The sequence below is a fragment of the Parasteatoda tepidariorum genome, chromosome 9 (assembly GCF_982258835.1).
Source record: "Parasteatoda tepidariorum strain Cologne lab strain chromosome 9, Ptep-v5.0, whole genome shotgun sequence".
Classification (NCBI taxonomy): domain Eukaryota; kingdom Metazoa; phylum Arthropoda; class Arachnida; order Araneae; family Theridiidae; genus Parasteatoda; species Parasteatoda tepidariorum.
The window spans coordinates 78,771,861-78,792,538 of NC_141763.1; the positions used below are offsets into that span (position 1 = coordinate 78,771,861).

Sequence of the window (20,678 nt, forward strand, 5' to 3'; positions counted from 1 at the left end):
AATCGGATGAGTAATTTTGCGCTTTTAGTTTAATCTCAGATTCTGACAAATTTTTGTGTAATTTCCTTGTAATTCGGGTTCTATAAAACATCGATTAATGACACTTTTTGGTCGATCCAGAAAACTGGGAAATTCAGACATCCGGGATAGCGATGGTCCCGAGCATCTCAGATAATTGGTTCTTTACTGTATAAATATTTCTTGTAATTAATCTCACTATCAATTTCACTGTTTTCTTTGCTGGTTTGTTGTTGTATTGTTGACGTGAAGTGTTTACATAGTTATCGATCGAACTAATCATAATGGTATTATCGATATCGCAGATAAAGTTCAATAAACAAATTCGTAAATTAAAATCCATATTAATAAAAATGTAAAAAAAAAATATGCAAGAAAATTTTAGCATATGGATGGGTGGTCTAATTTAACAATAACAAGCGTTCTTAAATCGGAAGAAATTTAGAAAATTTCCGGTGTATCCCTCCGCTTATGTTATGACTACGAGGCGATGTGTGAACAAGCCTAATATTCTATGCAGTTTTGTTATTGTAATTTGGGTTCAAATCTAAACATAATTGTACCATTCATAAGAACTTTCAGAAATGTATTGATTCTCAGAGGTCGTAAGGCCAAAAAAAATTTTGGAAAGTGAATATCTCATTGTGAATAATTCTTACGGTTTGCCATGTTTTGTATTTTATCCCTTATTTGGCTACATTTGAATAAAATGTCGCCAAAATATCTTTTTAAGTTAGCCTAATTAGAAAATATTCAAATGATTATAATATTAATATGATAATGCTGAAGTTTAAAGGCTGAAAGAAAGAACTCGGTACATGTGAAATACTGCAAAAGATATGATGCAATAATATGATGGAGCGTTTTTTCAATCTGCGGCGTAAAAATATATCGGAAGCAGTCACCCGGAAGTCTTGAAAGAGCAATTTCACCACTAGCGCCACCACCCTTAGCTTTACACGATCACCCACCCATATTTTGAAAAGAGGGGAGGAGTGAGGGAAGGCCCCAAAAACGGCTATGCCTAGGGCCTACGAAAGGTTTAATCCGGCTCTGTACTCAAAACATGGCTAACCTTACACTTTATTTATGAGGTGATATTAATTTTGTTTTACGCTCACGACCTGTTAGAATTTTTAAACTACAGAAAACTCTTATGAATGGTAAAATTACGCGTAAATTTGAACAAATCACATTATAAAAACTTACTAGAATATTAAGCCTGTTCACACATCGCCTCATAAGCATACCATAAGCGGAAGGATACACCGGAAGTTTACTAAATTTTTTCCGGTTTTAGGAAGCTTTTTATTGTTTACATTCAGTCTATCATTCATACACATTGAGTAAATTTTTAAATTTTACCTTTAGATTTTTACAGGTTAGTGGTTCAAAATAAATATCAGGACAACACTTTATAGAAAAAAAAAATCAGAAGAAAATCTGGACATTTCTTTTGACTCAACCTAAATACCAGGCTATTTTTAAGACGGGAAAACAAAGAGCTAAAAAAAAAAAAAAAAAAAAAAAAAAAAATGTAATTCACAACTTTTGTTGAACTGTGCAGCAAATTTCTTTCATTGTACGCAACCTAAAGAAAAAGTAAATTAAAATAAAATAAAGACACAACGCTTTTTTTTAAAAAAAAATTAAGATAGTACAAGGTGATCAAAAATAAATTTAAAAAAAAAAAAGATGGCGCAACTTCGTACGTACAGTGAGAAATTTCAGAATCTGAATTTTCTTAACTTCGGAAATAGATTCTTTAATATAAATATAGATTGAAATAAGTTTTGAAAAAAAAAAAAAAAAAAAAAAAAGCGATAGTTATGGATATTTTCATGCGACAATAAAAAACTTCAAAGCTAAATCATATAGAATTTATATACTAAAGAATAAATGCATGCAAAAACAAAATAAACAAATGATAAAAAAAAACAAACATAATATATTGCAATCTGGAAACAGAGATCCTCAAAATAAAATAATTTTTAAAACTGAACCATTACTTAAAAATAATGGACATTTAAAAATATTTTTGATTTTGCAATAAAGGAAATAATGAAAAAATTTTTTAAAGGAAATGAAAGAATAAAAACAAAAAGAACTGAACTACATTTTCTTTGTGAACGAATGTGACGGACAATCTAAGTAAGTTTATTTTTAACATCACTTTCCAAATGGGCCGGATAGTGAGGTTGGCAGAGCACTGGACTCACGTATGGGAGAACGGGAGTTCGAATCCAGCCGATGCTGTAAGTTCAATCTCTGCAGATCATTTCTCCATGTTCCCATAATTAATTATACTTTCGGAGGTACTGAATTGGAGATTGATCATTCTCTGGCTCAGGACAAAATTACGATCTGTGGATCAACATCTTTAGGACAACTCTTTTATTCACTTATCTTTTCAACATCTTTGGATCAACACTTTCTGTTGTAAAGAAATGGGTCCGCCCTATAAACGGGTGTGACAGAAGTCGAATTCTTGGCCATAGAGGGCGCCACTGGAAAACAAGAACAATGGCCTGCGACAAAAACCACCACTTTTTAATTAGCAATCGGAGATACTCGTATAAAAAAAAAAAGCTATTAACAGCAAAAATGCTGAGTTTCTTTATTACAAAAAGTTTGAAACAAAAAGAACAATTGAATTTTGCGATTCTTACTAGCATTATTAATTAATAAACAAAAAATTTCATATTTAAATCTTTCAATTCTTAAAATCTACTATTTTAGAGCCCACACTTGTATTTGTTGTTCCGAATTGTTCTTTTTTAATGTTGCACAATTTGTTGTAAATATATAGGGATGTTCTGAACATACACAAAATTCAGGACAAAAAGGTAAAAATTGGGACAAAATATTTTGTTTCCAGAAAATCAGGAAAACTGCAAAACCTGCTTATACCAGGTCAGCACAGATTTAATTTCTCCTACCTTATTTCCAGTTTCTCTTTAATGTAGTTTACTCACAACGAAGAATGGAATCATAATTATTTCAATTAAAATATAAGCAATTGTTATCCTAGCACACAAAGGTTATATAATAAAATAAAAAATTTAAAAACTGCGTTTTTCAAATAAATAAAGAATGAAGTAATTTTATGTTTGACAGGTGTGATAGATAGTTCACATTTTTCGTCCTGACAAAAATTACATTTTCCTTTTTAAACGTATTATTTTAAATTTGGAAAACTTAGTTCTTAAAACTTTTTATAATATATAGTTTATATATATAGATATTAGTTTTGTGATTTACTTATGACGGAAGGTGATAACATTTTTTTTAAAATTTGCAATAAACTTTGCTTGCACCATTTACTAAATACTTACAGCTTGCACAGGCTCAGAGATTCAGATGAATTTTGAGCATTTTAGCCAGTTGAAATTTTGATTGACTTCCCATTGACGATACAAATTCTAATTGTATAGGAGTCAAGTACATCAAAAAGAGCTTTTTAACAGGAATAGTTTGAAGAAGATCATTGGTCTTCTCACTGGATTCTCAGGAGACACCTCTACATAATGAGTATTAAATCTGATTATCTTTGTCAAGGTTGTTATCTTGAGGAGGAGAATTCACTACTTATACTTTGTGATTGTGAGGTCTATTTTGCTCAAAGATTTGAGCAGCATTTAGGGCAACACTGCATTAAAGCCTGGGAACTGCAAGACATTCCTGTCAGTTGTTTGCTGTACTTTATTTCAGTTATAAAGCTTTCTTGTTAATCATGATTAAGGGTTTGGAGAACAATAGACCTCATGTCCCTGTGCCCTGATCTTTGGAGCTTCCCAGCCTCTAAGTCTATAGGAGTCAAGAAATTATTGAAACTTCGACGTCTAGTGCTGAGTTTAAAATTAAACACTCTAATTACTTAAAAAGAACATGATAAAAACATGTGAATGATGGAAACATTGTTTTGATTTCATTATTCATGAGGTTTCATCTTTACCAGGAGAGTCGTGTTCAAGCACTTCTCGAGTTGTCCTTTATAGAACTCAAAAGATATTTTTCTTACCATAATTTATTTGGTTAGAGTAAAAGATTTAAAATCAAGGATAAATAATAATGAAAATTTCCAATTTTATAAACACCAACTTTCCACTATTTTGAAAATTAAAATCAATTTGACTGAGCAAAGATTAACAGGCATTACTGTAAAAAATTCACCTTTATTTACATAAAAAAAAAGAATATACAAATAACATCTTTTTTATAATAAGACCTTCTAGCTTATTCAAATGAAGATTCATTCAATGAATTATTTCAAGAAAAATATGCAAACATTTGTATAAAAAGTTTTTTTAATTTATAATAGAAAATAAATGAGTATGATTAATTTTCAGATCATTTAGAAACTATATTAATGTTTAATTATTAATATTAAACCACGTCTATATATGCAGAATGGAATGCTGTTAATTAACAATTATATTAATGGCCTTAAAAAAATGGTGAAGATGCCAATATAAATAAAAAGTCAATAACAGTCTAAAATTTTGAGGATGAATTTAAATTTTTTTAAGCTTTCTTCTTTTAAATTTAAAATTAATTTTGAATAAAATCATATATTAAAATAATAAATTAATGGTTACTTATTTAGAAATAAATTAAATAATGGTTGTAAGGCTTTGAATACAAAATGACGATGTCATCGATGTAAATGAATAATTGAAAAAAGTCTTAAGCCTGGAAAACAAATTATGATAATTTTGATTTATAATAATTATGATTTTTTAAAAGACATTTTAAAAGAGGCCTTTGTTAAAAAAATATAAAATTTGATACAAGTTTTATAAAAAGTACAACAAAATAGCAAAAAATATTTTGAGGATTTTTTTCTCAAATGAGGAAATTTATTTAAAGAGTAGAACTTTTAAAATCACATACCTACAGGAATAGTATGTTGCATTAAAATCTTTATCTACTAAAATTTTTGTGAACTAATAAGACCTACATTTAATTAAAAAAAGGTTATCTTATAGATTCTAAAAGTTTATCTACATCAGGTACAACAGTTGCTTTATGATCTATATCCCCAAGGACTATGATATCTTTATCACTCTCATTTAATTGTATGGATACAACCTCATTTTTGCTTTTTACGGAATTGGAAAAGTCTAAATAGAAACTATTTTCTCCGATTAGTAATCTTGTGCGTCCGGATTTCATCACTTGAAGTTTTCCAATTTGACCTTCTGGCAAAACTGATAAGCCTGTTTTAGCTTTGTTCTGAAAGAAAACAAAAAGAAGATGAATACAAAAATACTTATTATACAGATATAAAAATATCTTGTATTTAAATGTCAAAACAAAATTAAGAAGACATTACTGTAAATCCACTTGACCCCTTTTTTTCAGATTTTTTTTTTTTTTTTTGAATTTCCGACCCTCAAAATTGTTTTTATTGCCAAAAATTAATAGATGTTCTATCCATTCGAAAATGCAAAACATTTTCATCAGAAAGCAGATTTTTGCTTGACTTATTGGTGGTAAAATATGTAATGTCCCATCCACTGATCTCCAGTTTTCCCTGCAATGCAAGTTTTATCTTAAAAAAAAACAAAACACCATGATGACATATTTATTAACTCGATTGCTTGAAGGAGTTTAAGATAAATATCCGCATAAAATAATTATTAAAAATAGGCGAAAAATATTTAGGAAAATAATTTTTCAACATTACCGCTAAAACAGTTTTACAATCACTGTCCACAGACTCACTCTCTAAATACCTCATAACTATTTTGATATGCAACGGTAATACTAATGAGAGCAAAATTATAGAGAGAACTAAATGATTTTGATTTCAATTCAAGACAGAAAATCTCAATGCGCAAATCGTAAAGAAAGTGCGACTAGTTGCACCATCTCTTAGCAATACGCATTAATAAATACAAAAATACTCGTAGGATTTAAAGAGACGTGTAAGAAGTGATAAATTCAATTTCAATGATACAATTTTTCTCTTTGTCACGTGTCATGCTACGCCGACCATACAGGCATAAAAACCTCCACTGTATGAGATGCAACGCTGATAGGGAAGGTGTTAATAAAAAGTTCTTACATAAACTTTTGTATAATAAGATAGAACAGAATAAATATTAAAAAAAAAAAAAAAAACAATAGTACGATAGAACAGTACCAAACACCCTCGGTCCCTACGTAGACTGATCAAAGTGGTCACCCACTCGCTTACCGCCTGCAGCCAGTGATACTTGACTTCAGTGTTTTACTGGGGTCTTTAACATCTGTCTCACGTCTTTACTATCAGTCCGCAGTGGGACAACTAAAAGACTCCCTCACTTTTAGAAATTTTTTATGGATAACCAAGTAGATCTGATACACAATTGGATTAACATAGTTACAGGTTAAAATGTACTTTTTCTAAATTAACATAAATTTTTTGTTCCATGGATATAGAATATATATATGCAAATATATACATATTACCACATATATATATATATAAATATGAGCAGGGGATAGGTGCAATCTGTAAAATATGGTTTCAATAGATTGGTCAGGAGGGCGGTCAAACATTTGAACCTCATTATATTATTTTCACTTTATACAATTGCAAAATTCGTTTACCAGATTATATTTCCATGAAAAAATTTTTTTAATGATGTTTTCTTATTTTATATAACTTAATTTACTAATGGTGAAAAAAAATTCAATTGAAAGTTATACAAATCTTTACACTATTTCAATTTAAATAATTTTGAATGAATGATTCCAAAATTTGAATAGAATCGATTAAGTACTTCTTGAGAAATAAAAATTTAAAATTACCACTTTTTCGAATAACTTAAATTATCATCCAAAATTTCTTTGGCTAGCTTGACAACTATTGGAAAAATATTTTCCAAATTGCAGCTATCTCCTATATTTTTAGGGTCAAGATTTCAAATCTGCCTAGAAATATATGTTTATTCAGATAAAGTGTGTTTTTTTCTAACTTAAAATACTGTTTGCTTATATGAATTAATTTTAATTATTAGTTCGACAGTTATTATGAGATCAATTTTTCATTTTGCACACTGGCATAGAATAGAAAAACCCAAACTTTACTTTTTTCTGTTCTGCAGAAGAATCTTTTTGCTGATCTTCTGATTGCTCAACAGCAAAAAATTTAGGAAACTGCAACAGGAATAACTGATGTTTATCTGAAATGAATTGAGGGGGGCATCAAAATATACTTAGAAAAAAATATTAAAATATACATTATAAAACATTTATTTATTATTAATATAATCGCATATTTCAATTAATTGTTTCTATCAGCAGAAAAAGAAATGAAACTCTACACTAATAAAAAAATAACAAAAGCCAAAGCTAGAAAATTGCATTTTCTCAATTTCAATCAGTCTTACATGTCATTTTCCGACTTGAATGCATGGCCCAGCATGTAATTATTCTATCGGTATTCAGTATTTAATAGGTATTCAATATTCAACTGTAAAATATTGATTTAGAGCCCCCAAATTATAACACATATTATTAACCTAAATTATAAGATAAGAATTTATTTAACAAAGTTAGCTTATTATTTTTTATCCTGCCAGTTAGAGGAAGAATGACATGCCCGTTGCTGGTCGTTCTAAATTTGACAAAATGTTTTTGTCAATAAGAATGCTCTGCTTTTATTAAATCAATGCTTAACTGTTCCTTGTTAATAATAACTAGAGCCCGGATTTTGATGACCTAAAAAATCTCAACTAATGCCCTTAAAAAGTGCAAAAAATGCCCTTAAAAAGGGCAAAAAATGCTCTTAAAAATCCAAAAATTGCACAAAAAATGCCTTATATAAAGTAAAAATATTGAATTAAAAAAATATTTTGCTCTTTAAAATTATTATGAGTCATTTAAAAAATATAAAGCAATGCAATACTTGTTCTACGTTCATTAAAGTTTGAAAAATTTGTTTTATATCCCAAAATAACAAAAAAAAGGAAAATATATTGACACCAAAATATTTTTATTTTGTGTAGAAGCTTTAATGGATATAACAACTTCCATCTCATAATATTACTAAATATCAGAATTACATTGGATTATTAAATGTTTTTTGATAATTTGAAATGTAAACGAGCATCTCTTGTCTGAAAGTAAATTTTCATTCCTGCAGAAGCTTCTTTCAACGTCTACTGATGTTATAGGTGCGTACTTGAAAAAGACGGTCTCACTTACTGACAATTCTTCTTCAATTTGAAAAGATTTTGCTTCACCTGTTAATATTCTGTAGATTTTCTTCATTGTTTGGAAGCCAGTGTAATAATGAAAATTGATAAAAAAATAATAAAAATTGGAAAAAATTAACAAAAAACTTTAAAAAATGCATTAAAATGCAAAATACGCCCCAAAATTTAAAGAAAAATGCCCTATAAATCTAAAAAAATGCTCTAAAAGACAAAAAAAGGTCCAAAAATGCAAAAAATGCAAATGTCACCAAAATCCGGGTCTTAATAATAACTAATACTTCCTTATGTTAAAGTAGCAATAATGTTTATAATGCCGTTTTTTCCGAAGAATTAAAAATTGGTACATTAATATGCAATCTAAAAACATGCTTAGGCATCAATTTTATAAATTAAAGACTTCATCTGCATGCATAAGCTTTAATGGGGATAAGATTTTTTAAGTCCACCCTGATAAGAACTAATTACGAACCAAAGTTATTATTTTTTTATTTTAAACCTTAATTCTCAGATTTATACGTTTTGTAGAGATTAATAAAAAAATACTTAAAAAGTTTCTCTAAAGCCTACAATTAAAAATTTATAAGTGCAAGAATATGACACTTCTATCAAACATTTATAATCTTAAACAGAGAAAACAAAATTGTCAAATTTTGGACATAGCATCAGTTTTAGATTTTGCACAGAATTTATGAACAAATTCAGAGCCCATGTTAAGTATTTGCTATCTCACCAAACGTGATAAAATCATAAATTCGTCAAAAAAATTTTGTTTTGGCAGAAGTATTAGTGAACGATTTTTTTCTACTGAAAAGAAAAACATATATTCCCTTTGATCTGAAAATTATGTCAATATGAATATTTCTGAACAAATATTGTATTTTTTATTCAATTACAGTAATTTCAGTTAGATACGTCGTTTAGCTAATTAGAATTATATTAAGCCCAGACAATGCAAGTAGTAAGAAAGATTATGAAAGCATTAGAGTAAAAAATGTTTGTTGCCGGTCTACACGATATCGCGTGACGAATTATGTTACTATGTAAAAATGCATCAAGCATCAGAAAATATCTTTCAGAATTAGCAAAAAAAATTTTTTTGGAATTAAATATTGGATTTTCAGGTTTTAGGTACCTCAAACTCTTAATTCCTTTTATAATTTTTTGGTGTATTTTAACTTAATTCTCTGACTTCATTCTTGATTTTTTTCAGATCAATTTTTCTGATATCATTGTGGCCCCAGACTTCCTGGGGCCACAACGATATCAGAAAAATTTGTAAAGGGACATCAGAAGATTTACCTTGTTTAATTAAATTATAAATTTCATTGTCAGATTCCAAATCCATGTTCACTTCATCCTGTTTAATAGCAGCATCAGCACATTTTTCTTTTTTAATAAATTTTGCAATTCTTTCAACATCAAATCCCAATCCTAAATAAATAGATTTCAAAAATCAGTGAATTTAACAAGACTTTAAAATAAATAAAATAAATCAATTCCAATGTAAGTAACAATATGCTCGTTTGCACTGCACTGTTATCGAGTGAAAGTTTTTACAATAATATAGAACTTTTACTTTTAGGAAGACTTTTACGATAATATAGAACACTTATGTCGTTTTCAGAAAAAGTGTTTTTCTGAAAAGTGAAAAGTTTCAGAAAAAGTATTTAATAATTCCCCAAGCCTTTCAATTCTAAAAAAGTAACCTGGTAGCAAGATTGACATGGTCAATCTGTATCACTATCTTTATAAATCAATTGATTGATAGACCAGGTAGCAAGATTGACAAGGTCAATCTGCATTACTATCTTCATAAATCAATTAATTGATTGGAAATGTCAATGCAGTCAAACTAAGATAATTATTGTTAAAATTAACCTTATCCTAACACACAAGTAACAAACTTTGAAAATATTAGATATTATAAAAATATACCCAAAAACTTTATAGAATCATGCTTTACCCAAAAGTAAAAGAAACAGACGCTTATACCAATAAAACTCAATAATGAAAAGGGAAAAAATATTTAAAAAAAATATTTATATTATTTGTAGATGATTTCATTAAAATAAATCTTTTTATTTCTTAGGAAGAAATAAACGATTTTGCATTTTATGGTGTTCTGATTGGCGCTGATTTAAAACTTTTTAAAAGTAAAATTCAATTCTATACTATCACAGTTAATTTGTAGACAAATAAAACAATAACCAGAATAATAAACATGAAGTGGATTGACTGTAGGGTTCAATGTTACAAGAGTAGAAAACGACCTTAAAAAGTTTGCTTCACTATTTGCATATTTCACCATTTCAAAGTTAAATTTAATTTCTTTAGAATATCAGCAGATTCTTTTCAAATTTCAGAATTTTTCATTAAAAATTACGTTGATTAAATTGTAGTAAAAATTATTATACCTTAAAAATTCAGAATTTTTTCAAATATTAGCAAATTAACAAACAGTTTTAAGAATCACAAATATAAATTTGCCTAAAAAAAGCATATTTAATTAAAGAAAGTACAATTTAAGTTATTGCAATTAAAAATATTTTCTTTAGTAAGTTAGCCAATTTAAGGTAAGGCCCCTGAACCATTAACATTGAGGCCAAGTAAACAATAATACCTATTGTAGGTTAAAATTTATTCAGGGTGTTTTCCTCTTTGTGCACTAAACATGAATTATCTATTTCTAATAATATCTAGAGTGCTCAAACTATAAAATACAATACGTTGATAATAATTTTTGTGCACACTATCTGATTGTCATACACTATAATTTAATCTTACGAGTTCAAGGATTAAGTTTTAAATATTTTAATTAATTTGTGTAGAAATTTAAAGTTGTGAAATCAAAAACAAAAATGTACTTCATTTGAACCTTTGTTTTTGTTTGCATTTAATATGTATTTATCCAAAAATAAGTTAATGTAAAAAAACAAACAAACAAAAAAAAAACAATTATTTATTATTTTTTAATTTATTTAAGGTTAAAATTTAGTGAACTGTAAGATACACAAAGTTTTACATATTAAATGCTGGCCATGTGGGGCCCGAAAAGAGTGATTGTGACTTTAAGTAAAAAACCATGAAAATTTAATGTGTTCTAACTCCATATCAAGATTTAAATTTATGTACCATATATGTTCCATATTTAACGAATTACCTATCAGCAAAGAATGGCACACCTTTATAGTAAAAAACTCAGTTCTAACAAGAATCGGAAAATCACGTGAATATGAAAATTGATATATGAATACAACTCGTGAATACAAATTGCAATATTGAATTTTGAAAACTCTTGAATACAAATAACAACTTTGGAATTTAAACTCAAGTGAATACCAATCGCGATTTTAAAACTGTGTTATAAAAATTGCAAGGTGTCATTTTTAAATTAGGTAAATATGAACAATTGATGCTTGATATTCAAACCAGGTGAATAAGTATCCTGATATTAGCAGATTCTGGCACAGTTTCATAAATTCAAAATGATGAAAATCCATTAACAAAAAGAATCAAACTGACAGATTTTTTCCACATGGTGGAAGAATCACATGTATGTAAATGTCTTGTTAGTACGATTTAGTGAAAATTTCAAAATTTAACATCATTGGGATTATTTTCTAAGGATTATACATATATATGTCATACATAGATATAAAAATAATTATATAAATGTGTAGAATAAAAGTGACAATTGTAAAAACTAAATGCAAAGAGATAAATATTATAAATGAAAAAATAAATAAATAAATAAAAACCTTTAGCAAATTCTTCATCTTCAAATTTCTTTTTTAGAGTAATCTCTTTCTTAATTTTTTCTGTATCATTTTGGCAAGGATATATAATAGGTTTGACATCATCATCTTCATCGTATTCATCATCGTCATCAATAAACTTTAAAAATTAAATAAATTAACATTAAAATAAATTTAAATTGCACTTTACTAACCCGTTGATTTTTCATATAACACAGAGCTCTTTCACGTTTACCATTAGCTTAGGTTAACCATTGGTTTTTGTGGTTTTCCTTTCAATGTAACACAAATGCGGGATAGTTTCATCAAAAAGTTCTCCACAAAGGCCAATTTCTTATAATGCATCATCCAGAAGCTCCCTTGTCTTCTAGGTTGTGTTCAAAATTACAAGGCTAAAGAGCTGAACATTGTTAGTCATAAAATCATAATTGAGTAGGCTGTTCAACGTCGGTTATAAAATAAATGTAAAAAAATTTCAACAATTTGTTTTAATAGCATTCTACTAAGAAACAAATATTTTTCATTTGAAGTTAAGCAAATTATTATCTATTTGAATTGGAATCGCATCTTTAAGCTGTCCTAAATTTAGGCTTAACAGCAAAAAAAATCTTTCAGCGTTGGGCAGGACTCGCAAAAGAGATTCCCGCCCTCAGCAATAAGCTTGTTTGTAACTCTCGTCACAAAAGAGTTAAAAAAAATCCTTAATTTTATAATTTCAACAGCTTGCATTAATAACTTTCTACTAAGTAGCAAATATTTTTCATTTAGAAGTTAAGAAGTAAATTACTATCCCTCATAAATAGAATCATAATTTTAAGTTGTTCTAAATTGAAAAGTTAAGTCAATTTTAATTGATTTGCTTGTAGCAGGAAAAGGTAACAATATTTATTTTGTTGGAATGTCTTTTTGGCATAGATACCTCACATAATATCAAAAAATATCTCATCAGCATTAGTAACTTCCAAAAACTTTCAAATTTCAAAAAATGGTTTTTAAAAAAATCAGCTTGATGTTTAAAAAAAATTTAATGACTTAAATTATGTTTTAAGCCACCAATAAGTATATAAAGCTTTTAGTGCAAATGAAAATGCAATTTCTTTTTCACTCATATTTTAGATAAGATCCTAAAACTTAAAATAATAATAAACACTTAATATTTTAACTCTGTTTATTTTGACCTTATTAATAAATTATAGTAAAACAGACAACTGTTAAACATAAAATTTATTACATTGATGGTTTAAAAAAAGAAAAAAAAACTACTTAATTTTGGAATTATCAAAGCAGATTTTGTAATTTAGCATTTTCACTAACATCTCAAAAATTGGATTCAAGTAATTACCATTACAAAAAATCACTACACTTAAAACATGAAGAATATTTAACATAGTAATAATTTGAAGTTTTCAACATTTGCTAGATACCCTACTGTATTTATACCCTACCAAAATTATTGTTTTTTAAACATTTCATTTTGTTTAAAAGTTTTGCACTTTTACTTTCCAATGTTCTAACAAAAGAGCAAATATTTTGAAAAATATTTTTTCCTGATAAAAATTTTCTGGATCTCTTAAAACATGATATTCGTTCCTCATAAGAACTAACATTAAATTCTTTGTGATACTCAAAACATTTTCTGGTGAATTTTATGTAAAGAGAATGAAACAGAAATATTGTTACAAAAAGTACAAGTTATCCAAACTAAATTTTTTATAAGTGTTCATCACAAGAAGATGGTTGGTATATGAGTTATTTTTCATGTAGCTTAAAATAGTCAAGTATAAATAATCAGGGTGCTTTTCTCTTGGTCAGGATTACAGGTTCATTGCAGTTATAAACTGAGAGCAAATTAATTTAATGAAATGTTTTATTTTATAGCTTTTATGGTTTTCATTTTACATAAAAACTGATAGAGATAGAGAGAGTGAGTGAGCGAGAGTTATTCACCAGTGAGAGCTGGCCAAGGAGAGGGAGGAATAGCATTTTTAAAATTTGTAATTCAAAATAAAATTGTAAATATTTTAACCATACAGCTATGAAATCTATACAGCAAATATTCATTTAGCCACAGAAAATAAATTTAATTGCAAATTGCACCTAATCAGTGAAATTTAATTTTTTTTTAAAAAAAGAAAAAAGATTAAATTAAAAATTTATATTTAACCACAATAGATAAATAACAAATAAGTCTATGTCAGTATTTTAACACTGTGTTCCAGAAAATAAAAATAATAAATCTTACAAAAGTTCAGCAACTGCATTTTTACAGAAAATTTCTATTTTAAATCAAATCTCTAAAAATTATAACACAGCTATTTTAACTTTAAAGCTAAAACATTTCTCCAAATGAGTTAACAATACTTACATCATCCCTAAGAATCCCATTTAAGTCACTTTTCATCTCAGACATATCAAATTCCTTCTTCACTGCAGGTCTCTTAGATGTGAACTTTGGTACGGCTTCCCTTGGTCGCTCTACAAAAGTGTCATAATATATAATGGTCATTCTACAAAAGAGTCAAATTGAAAATTTACTCTAAAAATTTTACTGTCAATTAAATTTTAACTTAATTATTGTCAGAGCTTAATGTTTAGATCAGTATTATGGTCCCACACTTAGAAAACTGTCGTTAATTTTTTGTTTCTTTTTACAATTATAATTAAAAATGATAAGTAGATGATTTTTTCCTTAAAGTTGGTTAATTCTTTTAATATTTAGTTCCAGCACTTGCGTTACTAAATAAGATTAGCACCCTACACAGTAAGATAAAGAAAAAAGTGCTTATAATTATCGTTTTAGTTTAATGCTACACACAAAAAATTACGACAATCAAGATCTATTTTAGAAGAGGCTTTGAAGGCTACTCCAATATTTACATTCTTATAATCATAAAACTATACATTTTCATGCATCGCTATTATACACTAATTACAGTTGAACTCCGGTAAAGTGAACAATCACTTGAAGTGCACTTTATTGATTAACCCGTCTAAATTCCCATTTAGATGTTATTCAAAACGCTTATAGAAAACAGATGAGAAATCGATAATTTGGTTATACTGAATTCAAATCTTATTTACGCAGAATTTTTTTCTGTCCTTCAAATTTAAACTTCTAGGGAGACTATTCCTGTACAGGACGAAGATGATAAGACAATTTACCAATAACTCTGTGGCTATAAAAACACAAAATTGAAATGTTATGTTTTTAAATTAACTGAAAATAAAATTTTATAGAAGGGATGTTATAGAGCAATTTGAATGTAACAATGCTGAAGTGCCCACTTTTGATATCCATACTGATGATGAAACCGTAACCATAATAAAAGAAAAATCAGGAAGGAAAGTTAATGGAAGAAAATGAAGCGATAAGAAAATTGATAAACACTATCAAAAATCACAAATTTTTTTCATACATAAAATGCAAAATTAAAACCACTTTTTAATCTTAGTAAGTATTTTTCCATTAATTTTTTTTTAATCTATTTATTTAGTTAAAAATTTTTCAAACAAATTATGTAATATTTCAATTATTATTTTCTACATTTTTAGTTTCGGCACTCGTCTCACTAAATGAAACTAACACCAACTGTCATATGCAAAAAAATATTTTTGAAAAAATTTGTAAATAGTGAACCATTGTTTATAGTGGACATATTGCTAGGCCCACAGACGGTTCACAACAGAGGGGTTGAACTATATTAATTTTATTAAAAGTTTCGAATTTAATATTTTAATTAAACATTGTACCACAGCTTTAATTTACTTTAACACCATTATGACACGTTGAACCTAGTTTTTTAAAGATAATATTTATTTATACATTTTTCATTAAAATTAATACCATTTTTGGATGGACTTGCAGCAATCCCTTCTCCAAAAAGAGATCCTTCAGTCTGAATTATGGTTCGTTCCTTCTTTTGCCATTTAGGACTGAATGAAGGTTTCTGCTTAGGTTCTTTACTCTTACTTGTGGAAGTTTGGGATTTTTCCGGTTCTGACCTAAAAATAAATAAAGATAAGTAAAAGTCAACTAAGCACCTTTAGAATAAGAAAAATGCAATACTTTAAGTAATTAAAAAGCAAGATTTAATAAGAAGTTTAGGCAATAAATTTTGATAATAGGAAACACTGAATCTTTATAAGAAAATTTATTTTTTAATTATATACTGAAATTCACTTTCAGGTTCTGGCCTAAAAATAATTAAAATAAAAAAAAGTCCAGAAGGCACCTTTAGAATAAAAAAATGCAATACTTAAAGTAGTAGAAAAGCAAGATTTATTAAGAACTTCAAGCAACAAATTGAAACAACCTTTATAAGAAAACTTATTTTTTAATTACTATATTCAAGAAATCCTATTTCTTTTCTATATCTATTTTTTCCTTTGTTGATACATTGAGAACCAAACTTAATATTTTCCATAATACTTATTAAATATATGAGATGCAACAGAGTACTTTCATTATTAAGGAAATAATCACAAGAAACTGAAGCTGTAAGATATTACTTTATTAAAAACTTCATTAACTTCAAAAATATACAAATTGGAAATTACAGAGGACATGTTTTAAGCACTCAAAAATAGATACCCATTTCCAACATTTGCTAACACGTGATTGAGAAGAAACAAAACTGATTTGAAATATAAAACATTAAGTTGTCACCAAGAAATGGAAAAATCAGGGTGAGAAAAAAGATGAAAAACAGGACAAGAAAAATTATTTTTGTTTCTCACCTTTATTTTTCTATTTTTAATTAGCAAATTAACATTTTATATTTTAAAGTACTTTTTTTCTCAATCGTGTTTGGCAAATCTTGAAAATGGGGGCCTGTTTTTGAGTACATAAACATGCTGATTTTTGAAGCAAATGAAGTTTTTAATCAAGTAATAATTACATGATTATTTTAATGCATGATTTAAACAAAAATAAGAACAAAAGACAATGATACAGCTAAGAAATTATTTTAAAAATCCAAAAATGGTGACTTAAAAAGATACTATTTCAATTACAATAAAAAAAAATTATAATTCAGTGCACTTCATACATAATAACATTAAAAAAAAAATAAATAAAAATATAGATTCAAAAATAATTAAAAAAATTATTTAGTTTTCGATGTAAAATGCTCATAAAAATAACAAAACTCTTTAAGTTAAAGTTTGTATTCTTATAAAAGATAACTTACTCAACAGATTTTTTTTCACGCCGGACGGGGATGTTAGGTGTAAAAACTCTTTTAGGTTGAGCTCCTAGAGTTAAATCTCTGGGACTTCGGATTGATGGTAATCTAAAATAGAGAGGTCAATAGTTAAATAAACAATTAAAAAGTAAAATGCTTTTTTTTCAAGATAACTACCAAACACATTTTAGGAAAATAAATTAATGCTTAAAATGGAACAAGTTTTTTTCTCTTTAATAAATTTGTGAAGCAAAAAATAATGAAACTTATTTTCTTAAAAGTTTTGTAAATTAAGAGGTTATTTAATAGAAAAGCATAGTAATTATCAAGGTATTATAAATTAAGATACAATTTTATTATGTCATTCTAACTGAAAGTTTAAATATTTTATTTCAATTTTCCAATGACAATAAGGCAAAATACTGTGCCATAATTATATGTCTAGAGTGTTCACAAAATAATTAACTTAGTATAACTGTTTATCTAATGATCAGATTTTAATTTAATATTTATATTATAGGGTTGAACTTTAAATGTGCTAATTTTTGTATAGGAGATAGGGATATCCAGTCATAGGAGATAGATATAGGAGTATAGGAGATAGATTTTTTTGGGTGCTTAAATAGTTTAAGTTACAAATATTAGACACAACATACTTTTTCTAAATAAATAAACTCTTTCTTCATGGTGGAACTTTATTTTGATCTTCCACAAATTAAGACAAGAGGTTTACAGTTTAAAATTTGAACCTAAATACTTAATCTAATATTAGTTTGAAAATTTTGAATTGTTTTACTTTAAATAATGAAATTTTAAATAATAAGAATTAAATTTAAACAAACCCTGTGAAAAAGTTTCTGAGTAAAAAAATTTCCAAAATTCAAACAGTTTTTAATTATATTTTGGTTTTTATTAGCTACTCAAATATTGTAATGAAATTTTTGTTCATTTAAATAAAAAAAATCCAAAAAGGAATTTACTTACGTCCTGTTAAAAAGTAACCAAAAATTTTCATATTTTACAAGTTTTTAAAATCTTAGAAAATTCAATGATTAGTACAATAAACAATTATAAAAAATAAAAATTTTTCAAGAATTTATCTAGTTATTATTATTAATTACAAGTTAAACTGAGTCAAAAAAGTTATTAACTTCTTTAAATAGTTTCAGAGTAAAAATAAATTGAAATTTAAACACTTCAAAAACTTTTCTTAAAATCAAATTGATTATTGAAGATAAATAACTTTACCTTGTATTTCTACCTAAAGGAAGGCCTCTAATACTAATTGCACCTCTAGGCAAGCCACTAAGATCAGGATGTTTTCCAGGAGGTGGTAGCTCTGACATTTTTGTTTATCTGTAAAAAACAAAACAATAAAATGAAGCTTTTACAATACTTTAAAACGAATTCCCGAGAACATTTCCGAATTGATAGCTGTTTGCGCCAACTACCACCATCAAGGCTTCAAAGGGTACTTATATATGCAATTAATTTAAAGACAAATAAATAATGTTTGCACAGAAGTGGCGACGGGAGATTTCCATATCTTGATCTGTGGCAAAATAAGAGCACCCCTGGGCAAACATCTGCATGTTTTTTATTTTTACAAAAAAATTGCAAGTTTTAAATCTATTTGGCATCCAGGCGAGTGTAGTTGGTGCAACAGATCACGATACGGAAATATCCCCATGGCTACAAATTATATGCCCTTTGAATTTGTCCTTTTTTTCTTTTGGTGTTTTGAGTGCTAAGTGTAATTGTAAATACGAAGAATTTTTTTACAAACACTAATAGTTTTTGTTTGTAATGTTGTAAAAAATTAAATACATACTGATAACACAAGGGTGGATACGAATTATACACTTTGAATTTGTCCTACTATGTGAGTTTCTCATACACAACTGCTCGATTTTTGCCATTACTCAGCTATTTTTATAGTGCAAGGGGGAGATTTCCGTATCCTCATCTGTGGCAGAATAATCGCCAAGTGTTCGTAACTTCTGGGAAGTGGCCCGCAAGAAACATAAAAAAAAAAACATCACAGAAAAGGACCAACTCAAAAGGTAAAGCTTGCAGCGGTGATATTTCTGCATCGTCACTTTTTGCGCCAACTACAATCGCCAAGGTGCTAAATAGATTTTAAACTTGCACATTTAAAAAAAAACATGTAGATATTTGCTGGGGGTGGCTACGAGTCATACATTTCGAGTTGGTCCCTTTCAGTGATGCTTTTTATAGTTTCTCGCGGGCTGCTGCCCAGAAGTTGACAAGACTTGGCGTTTATTCTGCCACAGAGCAGGAAACAAAAATCTCCCCCTCGTAGCCACCCCAGGGAAAACAACTACATGTTTTTTTTAATTTTAAAATTTGCAAGTTTGAAATCTATTTGGCACCTTGGCGATTGTAGTTAGCGTGACACAGATCTGGATACGGAAATATCCCCTGAATATTTTCTGTCAAAACAATCTTGATTAAAATGATGAGAGAGACGTAAATAGCTGCTTATGCAAGGTATATTATCCTCCCCCTTTCCAGAGAAATAAGGTTCAAAAACATATCACAATAAAATAAACGTTAATTCCTCTTGATATGCCTTTTACACAAAAAAACATACTTTTTTAGGTAATAGAGATTCTTCTTTTATAATAATAATAATTCTTATTTATTGCCTGTCTCGACAAGAATCACAATTCAAATTTAATTTAATTATAGTAAAATATAAAACGAAATCTGAAAAAAAGAAAGAAAAAGATTCTTATCAAGATAATCAAAAAGAAAATGTATGCAGGGAAGGAAGAAAATAAAATTGAACCTGCTTTTCCACAAATAAGAAATCTTAGACAGCTAGAGAAAAATTAATAGGCGAATGAAGGGTTATGAATTTGCACGTTTAAGATAACTCTTGGTGATGAATTCAATTTCCTACATTTTATAATCAAACCAGGCACTTTAATAAAACAGTTTAAAAACAATAAAATTAAACTGATCGTTCTAGACTGATTAAATGATCTTAATTTTCTTGCTGAATTAAAGGTGATTTAATGCTCATAAATGATTGCATTACATAAACATAAACAAAAATATAACCGGAACCGGGTATACAAATATTTCTGCTCAACTAGAAACCATTGAATCAGCAGGATTGCACAGTTAAATAATTAGAAGCAATTATTAAAGTTTTAGTAATATTTTAACATCCCTTAATTTTTGCTAAATTAGTTTTTTAGTGTTTAGTTATTTGAAACAAAGCTAGGAATCAGAAAATTGTTGCTCAAATTGTTCAGGTGGGTACTGTGTCACTTTTGAGGACAAATTCATTTTGAGGACAATATTCTTACTGCGGGTAGTGATTTACTTTTTTAATTGTTTCGCATCGCAAGATATCTATGTGACAAATTAAATTTGAAAGTGTCAGTAATATTTAGACAATTACGGCTAAATTAAAAGAAAAAACGTGGAAAAATTAAGCGAAAATTAGACTGTTAGAAATGTTAGTATTGATGCTTAAGGTCTGG

The 20,678-nt window shown here is 27.7% G+C and overlaps 1 protein-coding gene across 1 annotated transcript; it reads right to left on the reverse strand.

The window, feature by feature from the left end:
• Positions 1-4,173: 4,173 nt before the first annotated feature.
• On the reverse strand, positions 4,174-20,290 carry LOC107440411 (DNA-directed RNA polymerase III subunit RPC4). The gene is made up of 9 exons (XM_087152215.1): positions 19,976-20,290; positions 18,412-18,519; positions 17,170-17,271; positions 15,825-15,982; positions 14,346-14,455; positions 11,984-12,119; positions 9,525-9,656; positions 7,096-7,190; positions 4,174-5,253 (listed from the first exon to the last, which is right to left on the reverse strand). Exons 2-9 carry the CDS (start codon positions 18,507-18,509, stop codon positions 4,996-4,998), a joined length of 1,089 nt encoding a protein of 362 aa, XP_087008341.1. The 5' UTR covers positions 18,510-18,519; positions 19,976-20,290; the 3' UTR covers positions 4,174-4,995.
• Between the last annotated feature and the right edge of the window lie 388 nt (positions 20,291-20,678).

Coding starts and splice junctions, on each gene's coding strand:
- LOC107440411 (XM_087152215.1), bottom strand. CDS start 18,509: ATGTCAGAGCTACCACCTCCTGGAAAACATCCTGATCTTAGTGGCTTG. Junction 15,983..17,169: donor CGTGAAAAAAAATCTGTTGA/GTAAGTTATCTT, acceptor ATTTATTTTTAG/GTCAGAACCGGAAAAATCCC. Junction 12,120..14,345: donor ATGGGATTCTTAGGGATGAT/GTAAGTATTGTT, acceptor TAATTTTTAAAG/TTTATTGATGACGATGATGA.